The 22301-nt window shown below is 38.0% G+C and overlaps 1 protein-coding gene across 2 annotated transcripts in view; it reads right to left on the bottom strand.

Moving 5' to 3' along the window:
• Positions 1–22301, bottom strand: part of ADAMTS3 (ADAM metallopeptidase with thrombospondin type 1 motif 3) — a 263903-nt gene that overhangs the window by 34075 nt on the left and 207527 nt on the right. For both annotated transcript variants that reach the window (XM_045473790.1, XM_045473791.1), the window contains exons 6-13: positions 10141–10224; positions 8125–8281; positions 7265–7370; positions 6724–6867; positions 5948–6080; positions 3557–3670; positions 1380–1525; positions 89–264 (exon numbers count right to left, since the gene is read on the bottom strand). In XM_045473790.1, the coding sequence (XP_045329746.1) occupies positions 89–264; positions 1380–1525; positions 3557–3670; positions 5948–6080; positions 6724–6867; positions 7265–7370; positions 8125–8281; positions 10141–10224 (1060 nt within the window). The remainder of the gene's footprint in view (positions 1–88; positions 265–1379; positions 1526–3556; positions 3671–5947; positions 6081–6723; positions 6868–7264; positions 7371–8124; positions 8282–10140; positions 10225–22301) is intronic.

Raw genomic sequence — 22301 nt, 5'->3', positions numbered from 1 at the left:
GAGTCCAAGGGATTGGTGTGGACAAGGCTTAACCTCTGAAGTTCCCATCCACACAGTGGGAAAGAGAGAGAAGGTCCACTCCACTCACAGTCAGGATGTTCATAGGGCAGCCAGTGGTGCTTGGTGTTGTGGTATTCAAAGTGGGAGTTCCGCTGTTGGCACTGCTGTCCTCTGAAGTCCTCGAAGTGCTTCTGGCACTCTTCTGTATTACAAAGCTGGTACTCGAAGTTAACACCAGGACAGTCCTGACCGCCATTGATGGGTCTACAGAAAAAAGACAGCACTGGAAAATGCCCTTTGGCTCTGCTCCAGCAGTGGAAGCTCGCAGACTCAGTGCCTGAAGGCAGGAGGCCAGAGTTTTGGAGCTGTAGGCACAAAGTGAATGAACTCCTACTTCCTGATTTCAGTCCCTTTCTGAAAACGCCATCCTCTCCCAGTACATGTGTATGTCAGGTACAGGGAGGGAAGATGGGGACCAAAAACTTGACTTAAATCAGCTTTTCGAACAGTCTGTTTTGGATGTATGTGTATGGTGAAAGTATATAAAGAAATATAAAAACATATGTATCTATGGTCTGAGGGAAATAGATTTTCTGCCATGCATAAAACACATAGATATAACCCAAAGAAATCTGATCACAGCTGTAGGCCTTCATTTTCTCATATGGCAAATGCAAAAAATAATCCCATCTTTCTTAGGGGAAAATGGAGAGGACTGAATAAGTCCACATATTTAATATATTTAGAAAGAAGCATGGCTCGCGGTGAACCTTAGCTGTTCTTACAATTTTTATTGTTTTGGTGACTTCCACTAATACTTCTGACATCCCTTCTGTGAAGACAGGTATGCCACATTTGATCTTTATAAAATGGTAAACCCTAGACCAGAAAGAATGTCCTAAGGATCTGCTGAGCATGCAGGAAGGAAGGATCCAATATACTTAGTTTGAGGGAGCGAATGGATAGCTGTTTCCCCAACAGTTCCTTGGTGTTCCTTCAAGGTCTTTCTGTTGCCCTGTTCAGATGTGTTGCTCTCCTAACCCCAGAGTGTGGGAGCCCCTGTCTGGAACTACTCCCCACGCTGACATGCTTCCTGCGGACAGCCTCAGTGCCCAGGGTCTCTCTGCCTCGCTCCTGAAGATTTCTAAAGAGCAACTGCTTCAAAAACCTCTAATCTTCACTCCAGCCTTTCATCTTCACTATTGACTACTCTTCACAAGATTGATGAATGGAGATTTGCCCAAAACAGACACTTAAACCCTTGGTTTTCATGTTGTGTACTTCACATGTATTTCATGAAAGAAAATATTAACAACACAATATGGAAGCATTTTCTGGTCTAGCCAAAAACAACTCGAAATTACAGCAGTTATACTCACGTGGGATTGTTACACTGGCGTGTTCTGAAACGGACCCCAGTTCCACACGTCCGGGAACAGGAACCAAATTTGGTCCATGATCCCCAATTGCCATCTTGTTTTTGTTGATTGGCATTCTTCCACATGCAATGACCCTTATAGCACCACTTGGGAAAATGACAAAAGGCAATTATGAAAATCACGCATATGCTAAAGGTGAAGTTGTTATACAAGGGCCACCAGTTAAAGGCCTTCACTTCTTCCCCCGCCCACCAGGTAAAAATGCATTTAAAAATGAACCCAGTGCAATTATATCAATAAGGTGCCCTATACAGGATACTTTAGGCTTGCATTTTTAAGTATAAAATGAAAAAAATAACATTTACTCAGACAAGTTTTTAAATGATACCTTTACAATGAGCATCAAACATAACCAGTAAGAATGATCTGAGGACCCAACTTGCCATAGTGGGTACTATTCTACCCTCCATCCTTCGTTAGCTGTAATTTTAGGCTTTTTAAGGGTCATATGCACCCCTTTACAATAATAACAGAAAAATATATGCCTTAACTTTGGAATTAAATAACATAACATATCTAAAGCATATATAGTATTCAAAACACTTAAAGATGTTTCAAAATTTTCATTCACAATGATTCTGAGAGATAGGTCATTTATTTTATCTTTACGTTTTAGATGAGGACTATCGCGGCCCAGAAAGGATCATGAGGAGGATAAGAACATCTGACCAAGAAATAATTAAGTGGGAACCACTGAACCTTGATACTATAGAGGTACCTCGCTTATAGTACCCAGCACATAGCAGGTGTTCAACCAGTATTCTTTTCCCTTTCAACATTTTGACTTGCTTCTTTATCCTATATACAATGAAAATGTCTCTTAAAACTCAAATTTGGTTAAGTTTAAATAGAACACAAATATATTTAGAGAAGTTGGATGTTCAGAGTTGATGTACGGGATATATTTTTCATAAAGCAAAAATGAATTAATTCATTATTGCTCTTGTTTTTTTAGTCAAAAGTCTGTAACACTGAATTTTTCCAAACATAATGTGTTTAGCATGGTACCTAACAAAGGTTAAACACCAATAATGGCAGATATTATTATTACTATTATTATTATTGTAATTCTCATAGCAAATATAGTTCATACATATTTGGACTACAGCTTAAAGGGCTTTAAAAGAACTGAAAGCTATGTAAATCTTCCTTGCCAGCTTTTGGTCCTGTCTACAATATCTTATTTCCAAACTAGTCAAGGCTCTTCAGTTTGAGTTCTTAACATGCCTTTGTTTTGGGTTTGGTGATCTTTCCCCTTATGAGTAGCATAGCTTGGCCCCTGGCCAGTTTCTGAGCATTCGATCTTGACTACACAATGTGAGATTTAAAACCTCTGGGCATCTTTCCCCAAGGAACAAGGCCAAATCTTCTGTATAAATTCACATGACTTTATTTCTGGACAACTTTCACAAGGAGTGAGACGCCAGCAAGTAAATCAAATCCCATTAGCAGGGGCACAGATATTCTGCTGAGCTGCTGTTTCCTATTCTATCAGCAGTGGCTGAACAGCAGTCTCAAAGATGTCTGATTCTATTCCTTGAAATTCGTAAATGTTACCTTATTTGGTAAATGGTCTTTGCAGATGTGATTTGGTTAAGGATTCTGAGATGGAGAGATTATCCTGGATTATCCAGGTGGGCCCTAAATGCTAGCACAGTACATGCACCCTTATAAGACAGGGGCAGAGGGAAATTTGCACACAGAAGAGAAGGAGATGATGTGGCCATGGAAGCAGAGATTGAAATGGTGCAGCCACAAGTCAAGGAATGCAGGCGGCCACCAGAAGCGGGAAGATGTGAGAACAGATCCTCCCCTAGAGCCTCTGGAGAGAGTACGGTCCTGTCCACACATTGATTTTTGCCCAATGAAATAGATTTTGGACTTCTGGCTTCTAGAACTATTAGAAAATAACATTTCTGTTGTTTTTAGCACCCAAGTTTGGGGTAATTTGTTATAACAGCCCTAGGAAACAATGTTTGTACATGATCATAATGAAACCCCATACACCATGTCTTGCACACAAAGGACTACAGCCATGGTCATAATTTTCTAGGTTTCTAAAGTTGATTATTGTGAAACGTATCTTAAATCTTTATTGCATAAATAGATACACTCACTTTTCCAGCAGCACATTCAGTCCCATCAAGTGGGGGTCCTTTTTTTGTCTTACAAAAGTAGGGATTATCAGGATGGCTACACCACAGCTGTTTACATGGGTCAAATGTTCGGAACTGGAAGAGAGAGAATCAAGATCTCAGTGACCGGCAGATGGCATGTCATACCAATGTATGTCCAACCATATCTTCTATACAGTTTCTTCATGTTTCTTGGATATTTTCATTTCAAATTAATAGTCATAGTTGTGGCATGTTAAGAAAAAAGTACTGCCTAAGAATTCCAAGGAAAGAATACTTTCATTCTGCTATTCTAAAATATTAATGATAAGCAATGATTTGTCTGGGATTCTCTGGTTCACTTTAACATTTCTGCATACTATTTTTTTTATGGTTTTCAAATAGACAACACTGGAACTTTAAAGAATTTGTAAACATTATGACCACTTTAAATACAAAAACTTATTATGATCATTTTATAGCTCTCCTTAGCCCTGTAAGTATGAACTAGTCAGGTATAAACAATAAAAATACCCATCATAATGATCTGGCTCAAAGCAGAAAATATTTGTAAGGCTTGCTATGTGAGATCAAGTTTTCTGAGTGTTACAAAATACCACAATATATTCATATAGTTTATAACGTACTTTCCACATATTTAATCCTGAAAACAATCCATGGCTGAGAATATGAGTTACAAGGTAAGGCTGTAGTTATGGTTATAAGTGAGAAAGTAACAGTCAGACCAGCATATTAGTATTCTTATTCCTGAGAATGTTTTTTTTTTTTATCTTCCTAAAACACGACATTACAATATCCAAATATTTGTCTGTGCTCTTTACTTATCTGATCTCTTTGTAACTGGAAACACCTTACCATTCTCTAGATTAAAAAAAAAAAAATCAAAACACAGTTTATCTATATATTCATTGCTTATACCACTAATTACCCACACATAGCCTTATGGTCATAGTCTTTTTTTGTTGTTGTTTTAAAAAATTTTTTTTTTCAACGTTTATTTATTTTTGGGACAGAGAGAGACAGAGCATGAATGGGGGAGGGGCAGAGAGAGAGGGAGACACAGAACCGGAAACAGGCTCCAGGCTCTGAGCCATCAGCCCAGAGCCTGACGCGGGGCTCGAACTCACGGATCGCGAGATCGTGACCTGGCTGAAGTCGGACGCTTAACCGACTGCGCCACCCAGGCGCCCCATGTTGTTGTTTTTAAATTAGCACTCATTTTGGACCTGGGTTCTTGTTGTTGTTGTTGTTCTAATTCCTATTACTTAAATGCAGAAATTGTACTTTTCCATAATATTGAGCCAAACTTTAGAATTCTCAGATCTAAAGCATTAATGTAAGTAGTAAGGGGCTGACAATGTGCACCTTACAGACACACCAAATGGCTGTAGATATCTCCATATGGAAGATTTCAAACAGAAGATCAACTTCTTTTCAGTGCCATGAAATATTTATTTTTCTTTCTCTAACACATAAAGCTTGCTCCAACATATAAAAAGCCCTTCCTTTCTCCCCTCTCCCTCCTTTTTTTACTAAACTACTAAAACGCATTATAGAAATTTAGTGAAACATACCTCTAATCTGCATAGCTACATGGAACACTGGCTTTACTGAACTCCATTTACTATGTGCCTGCATTGTGCTAAGGACTTTAATTATACTATCAAATTTAATCCTGGTGCCAAATTCCACGAGATAAATACTATCGTTATCCACATTTTACACCTGAGGAAACTAAGTCAGAGAGAATGACTAAAGTTCTCAAAGTTATATATCTAGTGAGATCCAGATTCTGACAACCCACCTCGTCTGAGTATGAAACACACGCTCGTTACCTTCACACTATTGCTCCTGACCTTCATACTATACCACAGGACTGTCATGTGAGAGAGAATACACGGGCACAACTCTTCCATCTGGTCAGAGCGGTATGAAATTCTGGCCAACAAACTAATGAAAAGCAACCTATCAAAGGCTTAGAAGTCATTTCTGAAGGTCACAAAAACCAAGGGAGAAATAGAGCATAAAGTTTCATGGCCTGACAATCTTAGTTTCAATGTCTGGCTCCCCTATTGACCAGATGTGTGATTTAAGCAAATTGTTTAATCTCTCTCAAGTCTTGGCTTTTTCATCTGTAAAATAAAACTGGTTGCCAGTTCCCAGGCTCCCATCTAGTCTGTCGCAAGGATTAAATAATAATTCACAAGGATTAAATAATATAGTACTTAGCTTCAGCACGTAGTGACACAGCAAACACACAATCATTGATAGATAACCTTATACTTGCACCAGTGAGTCTGTGAAGCTCACCAAACAGGAGCCACGCAAATAGATTTCAAGATGCAAAATCTCAATGGACTTTGAGTAACATACCGCAGTGCACATTTTATAACCAACCCCAAAGTCAAAACGACATTGTTCATCCATAGAGTAATTGATTCCAGGAAGTTCTGGGAGTTTGGGCCAATCATGTTCAAAAGGGTCATCAAGGAGACAGTCATAGGAACTGTAGAAAGGAAAATATTTCAAGTAGTAAAGCGTTCATTTTTTTTTTATCACATCCTAATGAAAAAGTATTCTTAGGTTACATACTCTAGAATTCCATCACATCATATAGCAAGATCACAAAGGCATACGTTTTAAGGTTTTGGGTTTAAGTTCCATTTAGAAAAAGACCCATCATCCTTATTCATCCCAGAAATAATAAGCCAGGCATGACTCAGGAAGACAGTAGAATTTTGACAGCCTTATGCATGTCTCCAGCTGAGTCCCCACATGGTGTGGTGGTGCAGATCCTGGCACTGATGCTATATCAGCATCATAGTGACACATTATGCAGGCCTCACATGGCCATCCTCTCCCTGTCCTCAACTCAAGTTTCACCGTAAGTCAAAGATGCTATAAGAAATTTACTAAACGGAAACCACAGTTAAAAATTCACTTAAATTCTATGCTTATGGTTTAAAATATTGTGATTACATTATGGCATCATTGTGTCAAAAGCTCTGAGTCATAAGAAAATGTTTATTATGAGCAACAGCTTTCATTCACTGGGAGTTTGGTTATGATCAAGGTCCTAAAAGTCAGCTTCATGTCTGTGTTATGCTGTGACGTAAATGCTCTCTCACGACATGCAGAAGGGGACATACTGGATGTATCTCTTCAGTTCTTGGCCACTGCACCGGGACCAGTGGTAACGATGAAATGCTGCTTGCACCAAGGGGGCCATGACACTCCCCATAGCAGTCTCATCACCACACCTGTTGCCTTGGCCGTCGTGCTCCATTCCCAGCCTAGAACAAAAGGGAGACCTCCCTGGTAAGAATCAGAGGGGCCATTGGTTTTGCTTGATTTCACTCTTGAAAATCATTTGAGGGAAATACACATTCTAGAAATTAACGTGGGTTTTGTGGAAAAGTCAAAGAAACTGCAAAACAGAGAACCATCTGACAGAAATGTCTCTCTTATTCTATAGCTATGTAAAGCACAGGGGTATCTCTGCAAGCCAGAGCCACTTACTTCATTTCAGTACATGACCTCTTCCCTGTTTTGAGCTCCTCACACTTGGCAAGGAATGAGAGTTGCAGGCTGGCATGTACTCGGCCCAAAGTGTGAACAATACTGAGAGAAGCAGGAAAGAAAAGACTTTTTTTTTTTTTTTTTGCTTTATAGCTGTCAACAGTGACTTACACATGGCCAGTCTCATGGGCTACTACAAAAGCAGATGAAAAACCATCCTCATGATTCAGGGTACAACTTCTCACTGGATGACACATGCCGGTGACTGGAGCATATCCTGTAGAGAATAACAATTACTTTTATTTTCATTTTATGAGAAAACCCATTAAACACTACTACTGGACCTTTGCCTAGAAAAAAAAAAAAAGGCTTTTCAGGAAACAGAGGCAGTATTATTTCACTGCTAGTGTTGTGCCACGTTCTCTTGGGAAAGCCACACACAGGTAACGGTCTCTAAAAAGATTCATTGGGTCTGCGTTTTCTCCTTTCCTAAGGGAAGGAACTGCCTGGAGTTACCACTCTGTTCCTCCCACCAACAAAGCCCTGTCTTTCTGTTTTAGTGAATGGTCCTTCCCATGATGGTACTGATGAAGGGAGCCAGAAATTCCATCAACGTTGAAAAGAAACTCATCAGTCTACTTTTTTTCCAAAGTCTACATCAGAATTTATTAGATAAATGTAAGCTGACTTTGGAAGAAAGTTCCTTGGCAGCAATCATTTCTCATGGTATCTCCTTTCCCTTTCCAAAGAGTTAGTGGAAATCACACTGCATTTTACAGCATCCCCTCCATATCCCGAATGCATAATCATTATTTTAAAGGCAAGTATAATTTATTATAGCATTTAAGTGGCATTTAACATTGTGAATTCCACAGAAGTCACTGGAAGCAATAGAAAGAAAGTGTATGCTTGGCTGATGCATGATGGAAAGTGATGGTAGGGATTGGAACATTTGAACGGATTCTTTGATTTAGGATTATTTTTGAAAAGTCATGCCCTTAAGTTTTTCTTCTGCATATTAATAGAAATACCTTGCATTCCAGCAGGTCCAAAGTCTTGCCTGGTTAAGAAAATTGCATGATCATGGTGTTCAGAGTGGTTGGGATCAGATTTTTGTTGTTGGCAAGCCCAGCGACACACGTTCTCCAAGCTTCTGGATGGGTTTCCCCTTTCTATTAGGCTGATGGACTAAGAGGAAACAGTGTGTTGAAGAAGTGCACAAAACTTTCCCAAAGTCTTCCTATCATAACTTGCTCTGAAGTCAACATTTGGGAGTGCAATATTTAAGGATGTTCAATAACATTATCTAGTGCCTATGTATATATCTTTTATTTGGGAATTCTAAATGCCCGTGAAGGATATCTTAAAGATGATTAGTGTTACCTGTGTGAAAGGTGAATGACACTTTTATGGGAACATGTAATGCTGACATTTGCTATCATGGGGCAACTCAATATTAATCGTTGGGGTAAGAATTTTAGTGGTCTATTACCTAATTCAGCTCAGATTTCTTAGTTTTATAGATATTAAGAACAACAACAAAAAAAGGGTTAAAGATCCTGGCATAAGACTTTTATCCAGAGCTGTTAAAGTAAACAGTCTTTCATTAACTTTTTTATTTTTATTTTTATTGGTCCAGAACTGATCAACATATGTGAAGAACACAGGTTCTTCAATGAGCTGGCAAAGCTGGTTAAACCTTCATTTTGGGAAGAGGTCAAATTATATAAACCTTACACTGAAAAAAGCAACAACACTTTTCTTAACCTCACAGCAATGAAGAGGGATGTACTCTTATCTCGCAGTTCCAAGAGATGGACTGACATTGCTTGGAACATTGCTACCACCATATTATGATCAGGAGTTAAAAGCTCAGAAGGAAAAGGGCCCATCCTTCAAGAACCAAGTATCCATACTTTCCAGAGTAGTTCTGATGGACTAAGAAATTGAATTTGGAACCCAAATTAGTCCTTAATTGGCCAACAAGCTAAGAGTTTTGTTACATTTCAGCAAATGTTATTATCCATGTTTACATTCTGAATAAAGTTAGCTTGGTTTATTATATGCTGATCACATACTTCTCCACGTAAATCCTATAACAACCAATTGAAGGCTGTTAACATCTCCAGCTGGAGTTGACTTGTATTCAGTGTTAGTGACACAAAGTAGGTCAGGTTTATGGAATAAAGTAAACATCAGTGACACCCTCTCATCAGAAAATGATAAGTGGGTGTTAAATACATAATGAAATGCAAACACATGGATTTTTCCTGTTTGCTAAATGCATAATTTCATTAGTATTTCACAATCAGGAGGATTAAGTATGGGAGTGGGAATGTGATTTTAAAACATCAAGAAAAGTGCCAAGTCAGTCCCTTTCTCAGAGGGAGAAACTATGGTCATCCATTTCATTATTTCCAAGCACAGGCACATCTACTGCCATTTTAAAGCCAGCTGAAGTTAGTTACATTACAAGAAATTCCTACTGTGTATACTTTGACCTAATTTTTTGTTTGCAAAAGGATTAAAGTTCTTCTAAATGCATATCCACTGTATACTTCACTTTCCTAAGTGGAAAATATACATATAAAATAATTGTTTTTAACAAATCATGAAAGGGCAAGGATCTTTGCTATTTTTCTTCACTGATATATTCAAGGCACCTAGAAACAAGCATCTGACACATAGTAGGCACTCAGTATAGATGTTTTGAATGAATAAGTGAATCACAAATTTGATGATAATAGTAGACTAAAGAAATTCTCTTTTCTGACAATGTATCCATTTTTTTCACTCATACAGCCATGCCTAAAGTCAAAGTATCTGAATCCATTAGTCACATGAACAAAGCAAATGGCATCAGCACAAAAATCATTAACTGCTCAGGGAGCAGATAATGGGAGATGTGTACTCATTGTGGTAGTTTCTCTTCCTCAGTCTATGTGAGACATCAGTGCCACATGTTAGCTATAGCTTCAAAAATTTAAGCTTCTGTTTGCTAACCCAGTCCTTAACATTCACAGTTTACATATTTTAGGGCATTTTACCTTTGCATAACCCAGCATTATCATGCGCACCAGGACCACATTCATATGTACTCCAAGGGACTCATCATGGTAAATTTCATTCACCTAGAAACAAAGCAGATGATTGCTAAAAGAAAGGTAACACATCAATGATTATGAGAGGCACAGCATTTCAGGGACCAGCCATATAATCACAAGTACTAGAATCAAGTCACTTTTTTTTTTAATTTGGTTTAAGCTGAACCCTGAAATTACTTACCTTTAGCTTTGGAACAATTCTCCGATATGTGAATTACTGATTTTGTAAACCCCACAGTACCATGAACGTGGAGACTATGCCTTCAAAGGGCTTCATTAAACTATTGTTGTGTTAGAAAGAGTCCAATGTGCTATAACCTGCAATTCATCAAAAGCAACCACATGTGGGTGGTGACTCTGGCAAGAGTCTACTAGCTGTGTGGAGTCACAGCCATGTAGAGAGAATCAGACAGCAGGCATTTGTCTGGGTCCTCATGTCACCACCACGGGTCCTAATCTGGTTGGGAGAGCTCATGGAGACGGAGCTGGTGAGCAGGAGCTGTGGTGGTTTATCTGCAGGCCAGTGAGTGGGTAGCCTGAAGTGTGCAGCTGAGACAACGGTGATTTAGAAGTTCTACAGTGTGAGAAGTCCTTCGATATTTGAATTACCAAGGTCCTGTATCAGTGTATATTAGATGAATATCACCCTTGGGTATAGCTCAGAAAAGCAAAGTCGGGTCATTCCTTTTTATTTAATTTCTAAAGTTGGGCTGACATTTCTAAAAGTGATTTGGCATGCTTTAAAATCATAATCTCAGCAACCTCAAAATCACAGTCCAACACACATTTATACAGATGAGGAAGGTGAAGACAGTAGAGATTAATTGATATGCAAAAGCCACAGTCAACTGTCGGCAGATATGAATCTAAGGTGAACCATCATTGTGTCTTCTGATTAAGACAGTGCAAAATAAGTGTGAAAAAAAAGATTGCTTATTAAGTTGGCAAATGTTAGCAGGAATGGGAGAGGTGGAGTTATCTGATTAGATTAGAAAAATTGTTAGCTGTTCCCATGGATAGGGACCCAACATTTGTCACAATAACTAAAAGAGGGGTGGAAAACTAACTGCAATTTGACTTGAAATCCAGAAGACTTGGACAGTAAGCACAGCAAATTGAAAACCCACAGAGAAAAGATAACCATAATCTCATAGAAAGGGGCTTTAAAAAGAAATACAACTCAAGAATGATAGAGTGTTCTAAAAACAATCCCACAAAATTCATGAATCATAAAATTGCAAATTACCACACTGACCAAGAAACAGACTAAGATATCTCAACTGAAATATTTCAAGAATCTAATGGTATTTGCCAGAACACCTTAAAAAAATGAAGGCCTTAAATATAGACTAAAGGCATACTTACTAAATTCAGATGGAATGAAAAAGAAGACAGCTAAGATGGAGGTACAAAAAAAAAAAACCTACAGAAACTAGTATATGCTAAAGAAGGCAAAGTACAGTTTGACAAGAAAAGATGTAGAATCCTCTCACACAGAAAAATGCATTGACATATACACACATACATTTTACAAATGCATATACACACATAGAATGCTAAGACCCAATTTAATCCCTGTTCAAGATAAGCCAAGGTAAAAAAAAAAAAAGTTCTCTTGCCGGGCACAGGTGTGCAGGCAGGTAACCCAGGGGCAAGCTATCCCCTCTGGAGGCCAGGGTGTACCTAAAGTATTGAGTACATTTTATCTATGATATCTTGTAAAAGAGATGTTGACAAACATGAGTATATCTAGAGAAGAATAAAAAGCAAGAAACCTAGAAAATGTGTCACATAAAGAATGGAAGATGTAATGGCCAAAAGCAGAACACCAAACACTAATGGTCTCGGCTGATATCTTGGTTCAGCCCCTCATTGTGGTGTGGTCTCTATCTTTTTGAGTCTCAATAAAATGGGCATAATAAGAATACTACCACACTGGGCTAGTGCAAGAATTAAAAGATTTAACTCATGCAAACATATTGCTCAAAAAATTTGAGAGGTACGGAGAGAGGGACATTAAGGAACAGAAGAATATGGGAAACAGAAAAGAAAAACTTAGAAAGAAGACTTAATAGCTGCCATATGAAAAAAGGCTTCAATTTATTCTGTGTATCTACAGAAAATAAAAACCTTAAGTTCAAACTATGAGAAGGACAGATTCCAGTTCAATATAAGGAAAAACTAAATGCTGGACAAAAAAGCTGTGATTTCTTGTGACCATTTGGTCACGGGCACAATCTCTTCTTCCATACCTGCCTAATTGAAGACTGAATCCCTTTCCTCTTCTGGATTAATTATCTGATAAGAAATTCCTAACATCTGAGGTGCCTGGGTGGCTCAGTCAGTTAAACGTCCAATTCTTGATTTCGGTTAAGGTCATGATCTCACAGTTTTGTGAGTTTGAGCCCCATACTAGGCTCTGTGCTGACAGCGTGGAGCCTGCTTGAGATTCTCCTCCTCTCTCTCTGCCCCTCCCCTGCTGGCATTCTCTCTGTCTTCCTCCAAAATAAATAATAAATTAAAAGTTAAAAAAAAAAAAATTCCTAACATTATAATGCCAATGTAAGTAAAAAGGCTGAAGCCAGGCATATCGCTCACTAATACATTCATCCAGAGACTCATGGACATTCCAAGAGACTTTTCCTAAGGCAGCTGTTCTGAATTAGCAACATGACTTCACTCACATGTACTCAGCTTAATGTAATTGAAATATAAATGCATTTGATGTAAAAAGAAAGGAAAAAAAAAAGACTGAAAGCAATGCTAGTAAATACACAAAATAGGAGAACAATAAAATTTTAAACTAAAGAAAAGTAGTTAGGTAAAAAAAAAAAAAATTCCAGGGCAAAGATGATGGAAGGAGGGAGACACAGCCACTTGCACAGCATCAGCAACAACTATAAAATGTAGGAAACACATCAGAGATCATAAATGAAGGAAAGGTGGCGATAATGACAAATAGCATATGATAGTTCAGTTAGTATAATGTACCTATAATCATCCTAAATTAGTAAATTCATCCATACTTGGGAAATTTTAAGATCAGTACAATACCAAGAAAGTATCATGGACAAAATTTAGGTTATCAATGGTAATATTATATTATAAAATGTTAGAGTAAAAGGACACTTTTTAAAAGTCAGAGTTAACCATTCACCAAATGAAAAGTATTATTTAACAAAAGTCACTATTACGCCAGGCTAATTAGACAGCAGGGTACTCCGGTAGAGACCAAAATTGATCATGGAATCTTCTAGGTTAGCACATATTTGTGAAGCTATCACGGGACATACATAAATTATTATGGGTAGAAATCACCAAATAGAAGGCAATAATATGTATACAGAGCAGAGAGTATTCTTTCAATATGGCAAACTAACACACATTAGGTATCTGTGTTACGCAAAGCATTGGATATCATTTATTATCTTGATTTTCAAAGTTTAAAAAAGTTGCTCCCTATACATTATTTACTTTAAAATGTATTTAATAATTTGGCTGCTTTCCATCTTGCTAGGCCTTATTAATAACAGGATGCAATGTTTTTATACTCAGAGACCTATAGGATAAGAGTTGAAAAAATAATCAGCAACAAAGGATAAGATATTCAAAGACCTGGATTCCGTCCCAGCTAAGCCACTGATAAACTGAGTGACCTCAGGCTCTCTGAGCCTGTTTTCTCACTGGCAAATTATAATTGGATTTGCTGTGCCTGTTTCAAAGAGCTGTTGTCCAAATCGAGCAAAATGGCACACAACTGCTCTCAGTAAAACATGAAAAACTTTGGCACCCTTCCATCTATCCTTGAAAAAGATTTTGAAGATTTATGGATGTATTTTCATAATCTACGTGAAAAGAACAAGAAATACAACGGCCTCCTTCTTAGTTTTCACTAAAAGAGACTCAAGACTCTTTTTCTAGAAATCTCAATTGAATGAAAGATGTGATTTAAATTATATATATAATAAAATTTTGGGAAAAACCATTTGACACTTAATTTTTTTTTTTTTTTTTTTTCAAAACTGTTTCAACGTACAAAAGCTCTTTCCAGCAGATGGCAGCATGCACATTTTTGAGGGGGGTACAGGCTGCTACATACACCTGGAGGTACTTACTCACCAGTTGTTACGTCTGCCTTTTCCTATATTTACACATAAATAAAATCACTTCCTCAAAATTAAATACAAGTTTTAAAATATTCTAGCCTAAGGAAAACACTGAGTCATTTGACTCTTGAAAGCAAAGAAAAATACTGAAGACATCTTTATTTAGACTGTTTTTTCAATGTCATCTATTAAAACACACGCGAAACAGAGAAACTCCAAGAATCTGACTACAAATTAATCACAAATCTTAACAATCAATAAATTATACACCGAATGAAATAAAAACATCTCACTGAATGAGCCACTTGAATCTGTCAAGATGAAGTAGAATATTTGTCAAGAAAGAATTTTACAACTCTTAGTGGCAAGGAAAGCATTTTTTTCCTAAAAGCAACATCAAAAACAAACAAAAACAACAGCTAATATTATATAGAGCTTTCCAGATTCCAGACACTGCTTTAAATGCTTTATATGAATTCAAGTAATCCTTGCAACAACTTCAGAGATCTTAGTATCTTCATTTTGTATCTAAGAAGTTGCGACCCAGAGGGGCGCCTGGGTGGCTCAGTCGGTTAAGCGTCCGACTCAGCTCAGGTCACGATCTCGCGGTCTGTGAGTTCGAGCCCCGAGTTGGGCTCTGGGCTGATGGCTCAGAGCCTGGAGCCTGCTTCCGATTCTGTGTCTCCCTCTCTCTCTGCCCCTCCCCCGTTCATGCTCTGTCTCTCTCTGTCTCAAAAATAAATAAACTTAAAAAAAAAAAAAAAGCTGCTAAAGAAGTTGCGACCCAGAGAAGTAACTTGCCCAAGGTCACATAGTTAACGGACACAGCAAAGGATGAAAACCTAGACAGTCTGACTCCAGAGTCAGTGGATTTCACCATATTGCTATACTTCCTGTAGACCACAGGTCTATCCCTATGCACAAAACAGATAGTTTTAGAATAAGCAATAGTGATTTGCTCTCCCTGAATTTAAGAACCTGGTGTATAAGCATACTGAGAAAGAGGTCTTAATAACTTCACCTCCTTTTCATAAAATTCCTCCATGTAGACTTTAAAGAAATGAGGAATTAGACTCTGAGCTTATTATAAATAAGGATTTCTTGATGATCAACATACTGGCATTCTAAAAAATACTGGGGAAAATTGGTGCTAGAGCAGATCACTGGAAAAAGTAAATGAGGAAAGAAAAGATAGGACTGAAATTTATAACCAGTCTTTTGGGTTGTAAGAAAGGCATTAAGCATAAATATTCTAAGAAATCACATATTTGACACAACATAATGCAAACACATGTAAATTGGAATATCCTTTTACCATGTGAACCAATCTGTAGAGTGTGTGTAGAGTTTCTGTGAGGTGTTCAGGGTTGAGCCCAGAGTTTTTATTAAATTACCTGAAAGAAGGGGTCAATGGAACATTAATTCCATTTTCAGATGACCTTAAATTAGAAGGGGTTGCCAATGATGTGGCGGGGGTGGGGGCGGGGGAGGGAACCAAAGGTAAAATCAACTCAAGTATTCTTTTCCTTGAAAGGAAAATTCCTTCCAGGTTTGTTCCCGGACAGGACAATTTCTCCCAGGACATTTCCCTGGCAGGACAATCTGACCTGCTTTGTCTGACTAGCTGATGAACAGCTTTGTCTGGCTTCAACAAAGCAACACTCATTTTTCTTTCAGATGGGTGGATCAGGTGGGAGAGACAGACAGTATAGCTGAGTCAGTTAAGAGTGTGGGCTCTGCAGGGGCACCTGGGTGGGTCAGTCGGTTAAGCATCTGACTTCAGCCCAGGTCATGATCCCAGACTTTGTAGGTTCAAGCCCTGTATCAGGCTCTGAGCTGACAGGGTGGAGCCTGGAGCCTGCTTCAGATTGTCTCCCTCTCACTCTCTCTCTCTGCCCCTCCCATGCTTGCACTCTGTCTCTCTGTCTCCCAAAAATAAATAAACACACACACACACACACACAAAAAAAAAAAAAAAAAAAAAAGAGCGTGGGCTCTGCAGCCAGACTGCCTGAATTTGATCTTAGCTATGTGAACTTGGGCACATTATTTGTCTCTGTGCTTCAGTGTTCTCATCTGTAAACTGGGAGAATTATAGTACTGCCCTTATAGGATTGTTGAGAGGAATAAGTGAGCTCAGAGATGTACAGTGCTCAAGAGTGGTGGCCCTTGCAAATGTAAAAACAAAAAGTTGTTAGCCATCATTAATATTATTCATACAGAAGAAAATAAATGAGACCTAAGTATGATTTTTAAAAAGAAATGGAGACTTGGTTTACTGAAGGCAAACTGAAGGTTAATGACAAGATAGTCTGGGTAATTTGGGTTGGACATAAAAATATTCTGAAAAGAACTGGGAAGGGGAACCCTAGGTGGCTCAGTGGGTTAAGCGTCTGACTTCGGCTCAGGTCATGATCTCATGGTTTGTGAGTTTAAGCCCCACGTGGGGCTCTGTGCTGACAGCTCAGAGCATGGAGTCTGCTTCAGATTCTGTGTCTCCCTCCCTCTCTGCCCCTCCTTTGCTCACACTCTCTCTCTCAAAACTAAACAAACATCAAAAAAAATTTTTTTTAAAGAACTGAGAAGAAATAGTACTCTATCCACAACTCATTTCTTGTAGAGCTAAAGTTCCAAACACATACCTACTTGGATTCTCATCCCATACTCTATATTCCTTTTACTCAGGGTAGGTGGCTGACTTCCACCTTGCCAATTCTTCTTTTCCTACCTCCAATCTCAGACTAATAAGGACTATTTTTTATTAACAGTCTTATCAAATATTTACTGAACAGTTACCATGTGCCCTATTGTTCTTGGGGCAGGAAACAGAATAGTAACTGAGTTTGAGTCTCTGTTCTTTATCGTGAATATGTTCTAACAGGTAAAATAGGCTATATACATGGACAAAAATCAATAAATACAAAAAAAAAAAACCATGCAAACAAGGTCATACCAGATAGGGAATAGGTGCTCTGAAGAACATAAATCTGAGTGATGAGATACAGGACCATAGGGAGAGGAAGAGGTTACCTAAGACTGGGTAGTCAGAGCAGGGAGACCCATGGACGAAAAGGCAAGTGCACAAAGCTCAACCCACATTATTGCAAAAGCTCAAACATCTTTATCACTACTGCAAAGGAGACATCTTTATCACTACTTTAGAAAGAGACTGAGACCCACAGAAGTTATAGAATTTCCCCCCAAAAAAGATTAGCACAACTAAGATTCAAATAAGTCTATGTGATGCTGATGCCTATTCTTTTTTCCCAACTGCCTTGCTTGCCTTTTGCTTTCTGTCACAATGAAAGTGTGCTCAATCTCTAGATTCTTCTGCTCCAAACAACCTGATCCAAAAAATCAACTCTATTTCCCATATTCAATCTCTCCCTTTCTTGAAGTTCCTTTTCCTCTTTTATTAAGATTCTCAATTCTCCCTCTTCACGAAAAAATAACCCATCTACAATGCTCGACAGCATTTAGCACTGCTTAGCACTGTGTTCTTCAATGATACTTTCTGTTTCTTTGTTGATATCAGCTCCCTTTTCTCTGCCTAGCTCACATGTGTCAGCATGCCTCAAAGTTTTGTCTTCAACCCTCACCTCTTCTCACCTGTCCATTCTGCAATATTCATCCACTGCTGTTTCTTCAATCAATACCTATAGGCTGATGAACTCCAAATGTTTGTATCTGTAACACTAATTCATCTCTCTCATGCTCCAGAGCCATCTGTTCAACTCTAGTAACAGACCCATCTATTGGGAAGATACCTATATGTGTCAAAGTATACTTGTCTTCTCCCCAAAGTCTGTTCTTTTCTCAATATTCTACATAGTTGAAGACTGAACCATCCTTTACTCCCTCCTCTTCTACAAATACTAGTCAATCTATTACCCAGTCCCGTAGACATCTGTCAAGTCTATCTCTTTCCATCCACTGCCAGCTGCTCAGTATTCATCCTGCTTGATTGAACTGTTGCAATAACCTGTTAAAACTTTTGCAAATGTTTGCATTTGGGTGATTTGGGCCCATTTCAGTAGTTCTCCAGAAGGGCCAATTATAAGGGTCAGATGGTGGTTTTCAATAAGCACGAGTCTGTCCTTTTATGTTAATTATGTGTTTATCTCCCTTAAGCATCAAAGAAGCTTTGGGTGGGCCAAGAATAGGCAATTCAAGGACTTAAAAACTCTTCCGGCCTTTAGTAAAAGCATACCGAACATCAGGTAGAACTGATTCCCTTTCTTCAAGAATGAGAAAGAGGATTCCCTCAAGAAGCTAAAAAACATTTCTGTGTTTTAGGATCCTGGAAAAAATAAAGACTGCTATCAATCTGGGAAGCATACGTTCAGTCTGATATTTGCAGCATAACAAAGGAAAAATGAGTGAATGTCAGGAAGGAAATTTGGAGCTTCAGAATCAAAGGGGAAGGAGAAAGAGGAAGCTGAGATGCTTCACTAAAAATCAAAAGGACCTCTGAAACATCAATACTGTCGGGTGGTCCTGTCGTTATGTTAATTTAACCTGTGATGTTGGGACTGTCTTCTAGAACAACAAACTAGGATACTCCAGAGAAGGTATGCATGTTTACATAAGGGATGGCTGAACTGACTTGTATTTACTTCATTCTGTCTCTGTGACCTGGTATGATCAATACACAATTGGGAAATGAAGACAGTTTGTTGAGGCTGGGTGATGCAGTGTAAACCACAAGGGGTTTGGGCTGTTTCCTAATTCCGGATACTGTGTGTCTGTTCACCACACAGCATCTAACAGAGACTCTTCCTCCAAATCATTCTAATGCATCCAGATTCTCTTCATAAAGCACAGACTGATAAAGTCACTAATTTTCTTTAAAATCCTCTGACTCTTCATTAGTGGGGTGAAATTCAGATGTCTTAGAATGGCACAAACCTTCTTTTTCTAAAGGTAACCCCAGTTTCCCCATCCAGCCTCATTTTCTGCCACCTCCCCTAAATACCATTCAGTTTTACCTACAGACAAGCCTCCAGTGGCCCTGAAGACACCATGAACTACAACTTTTAGTACTTTTTTACAGTCTGTTCCCCACTTCCCTTTTTCTAGCAGGGACATGCCAATTCATTGTCTAAAATCCAACTCAAATGGCATCTCCTCTATGAAGACTCCATCTGCCACTGGCATTATTTGCCAAACCACATCCCTTTCTTTTCAATTAATGTCTACACAATAATTTGTGACTGAATCTTTTTAAGAAACTATCACATTTTATTATTATTTTTTGATTTCGCCTGCCTGCTGGAACTAGCTCCTTGTGAAAAGGAGCGAAATTTTATAAATTTCTGCCTCCCTAGAAGCAAACAGGAGTTGACCTATAGAAAAGTATGGATGCTGGGTGAATCAATGTCTAGAGGATTGATGTTAATTCTAATGTTAGAAACGGATTAAAGATAATGACCCAAAACAGAAAACTGTTTCATGATTTGCTTAGGTTGCCTAAACACATGTACTCCCCACATAAATTTGCATTGTTCAGTGAACTCATGTTCAGTGTTTTAAGAAACATTAGTTGAGAAATCAAAAGCAGTGTAGACACTTAATCACATTAATTAACCAGTACCCACACATACCTGCTAACCCTTGATTAAATCTACTAATGCTTTGTTAGGACCGGAGTACTTCCATGGAGTATTTATTTTCTTTTAAAAATATTAAGCAGGGAAGCCTGCCATGTCCATATAACACAACGATGTTATTAGTTTACTGTACATCATAAGTAGCTGACTTCAATATAAAAAAAATGAGTTCCCTCTTAATTAATGATACTTGGAAGTATGATTATTTCTCATACTGGGAAGTACCTTTTAAATGAATTGTTTTCTTTTCACTTGATAAATCCTGAGATTAAAGCATAGACTCAATTCTCTGAAGAACACTGAAAATTTTAATAGGCACAATAGACCCAGATCACGTCACAGATCTTAGTATATTGTTAGGATACCTGCCTACAGGTACCTTTGCTCTGATAGGTACCTTTGCTCCTCTGTACCTTTGCTACAGATAGCAAAGGGCTAGTGACCAGGAACTTCTGGCACATTGAAAACAACACACACTCCCAACCACAAAATCTGCTTCACTGCCCTATTACAGAGAATCTTAAACTAGATTGCTAATTGATTTGATTCAATCTAGCAAGGTACTGAATTCTCACTTCAATGACTTGAATGGTATTTTAATCAATTGCTAATTGATTTGATTCAATCTAGCAAGGTACTGAATTCTCACTTCAATGACTTGAATGGTATTTTAATACCATTTAATAATGGTATTTTAATAATAAGACACAGAAACAGGTAAAGGAAAGACATCAGAGTTTTATCGGGCAAGAGATATACAAAAAGCCTGGACTTTGTAACAACAGCAGTAAAGCTTAGGGAGGAAACAGCACTGGGCTCCAAAGACCGAGATCTAGGCTCAAGTTCTGTCTCTGCTACCTATTAGCTGTAAGACTATGGGAAAGTCACCTAACCTCTCTAAATCTCAATCTCCTCATTTATAAACTAAGACTAAAAGTGAGCATATTTCAGGGTTGAGGAGTGTTATACAATTCAGGTAAAATATTTAGCATAAGACCAGGCACAGAGCAAAGGCTAAAAATTAGTTGGTTGTAGCATAAGCTGTCATGCTTAACAACATGAAACTGTTCTTTTGAAACTACACTTGAAACTAGATGATTTTAAATATCTTCAAAGATTTCATTACTAACATTGATTCCACACATTCTGTTTGTTTGATCTGTAGACCACCCTATCTACATAAATGGAACTGTCATCATCCAGCAGTGTTTAAGCCAGAAAATTATAAGTCACCCCTTTCCCTCAGGCCCCTTCTGATCCACTGGCAAATCCGATTGATTCTACCACAAATACTTCCTTGTTATTGCAATCATCACTATCCAATAAACCATCATCTCTTACGAACACATCTACAATTGAGGGCCAGTTGATTTGCCTTCATTCTAAACCTCTCCAACCCATTCTCTGCAACACAGAAAGAGGCCTTCAAAATTGGCTTTCCCTTAATTGACTTAAAATTGAATTCAATGTCCTCCTGTGATTTGAAAGGTGCTTGCCACCGTCTTCACGCTTCATCAGATTTCTTGCATGCTAGACTCAAACCATACCGGCTTTGTTTAATAACTAAAATGCGTGGCATTGTCAATGGCTGGCTCTTCCTTTTATTTTAGGTCTCAATTTAACCATCACTTCTTGGTCGAAGGCGTTCTTTACCATCATGGCTATGTAAAATCCCTATCATCCACTTGCTCTCATATTCCCTTTCCAAGCAAAGTGTTGCTTCCCTGCATGGCTTGTATCATAACCTAGGAAGCATTTATTTGATTTCCCTACTAGTCTGTAATCTTGGGATGGGTAGGAAGTAAGTCTTTTGTGTTCACCTCCACATACCTGGTATATAACATTAAAATTTTCGTTAAAACACTGTATTAATTAAAGTTTTACTTCATGTTTACTCTGTGTCAGACACCGTTTTGTTTTCTTGGCTTTTTTGTTTCAATTAATATTTTCTAGATTTCATTATACATTTTCAACCTTAATTTCCCTTAGTAAAGTGCATCCTCAAAGGGAAAAACATCTCTATGATAAAAGAAGTTTTCTGGCTTGAATAATAGGGGGCTGAGAAAGTGAAAGACATATAGACAAGATGCAATCTGTTTGTTATAATCTCTCAAGGTATCTGAAAGAGAACTACACTGAAACGAAAATGTAACTTTAAACAAAATCTCATAATGTTCAATTTAAAGTTATACCTTAATAAAAGTTGATATTTAAGAGTGATGTTCTATAATACATAATACTGATTTCACTTACTATTATATTACCTATTGCATATTTTCTCATGTGTGATTGGCAAAAATACATTAGCCATTTCTTTTGACTACTTATCTCTATCCATAACTGAAGTCTCCAAAAAAGATCATTTTATACTACAAGATTTAAAGAAAAA

Source organism: Leopardus geoffroyi, chromosome B1, assembly GCF_018350155.1.
Source record: "Leopardus geoffroyi isolate Oge1 chromosome B1, O.geoffroyi_Oge1_pat1.0, whole genome shotgun sequence".
Classification (NCBI taxonomy): Eukaryota; Metazoa; Chordata; class Mammalia; order Carnivora; family Felidae; genus Leopardus; species Leopardus geoffroyi.
The sequence above is the reverse complement of the archived record's forward strand: the minus strand, read 5'-3'. Positions and strand labels throughout refer to the sequence as shown.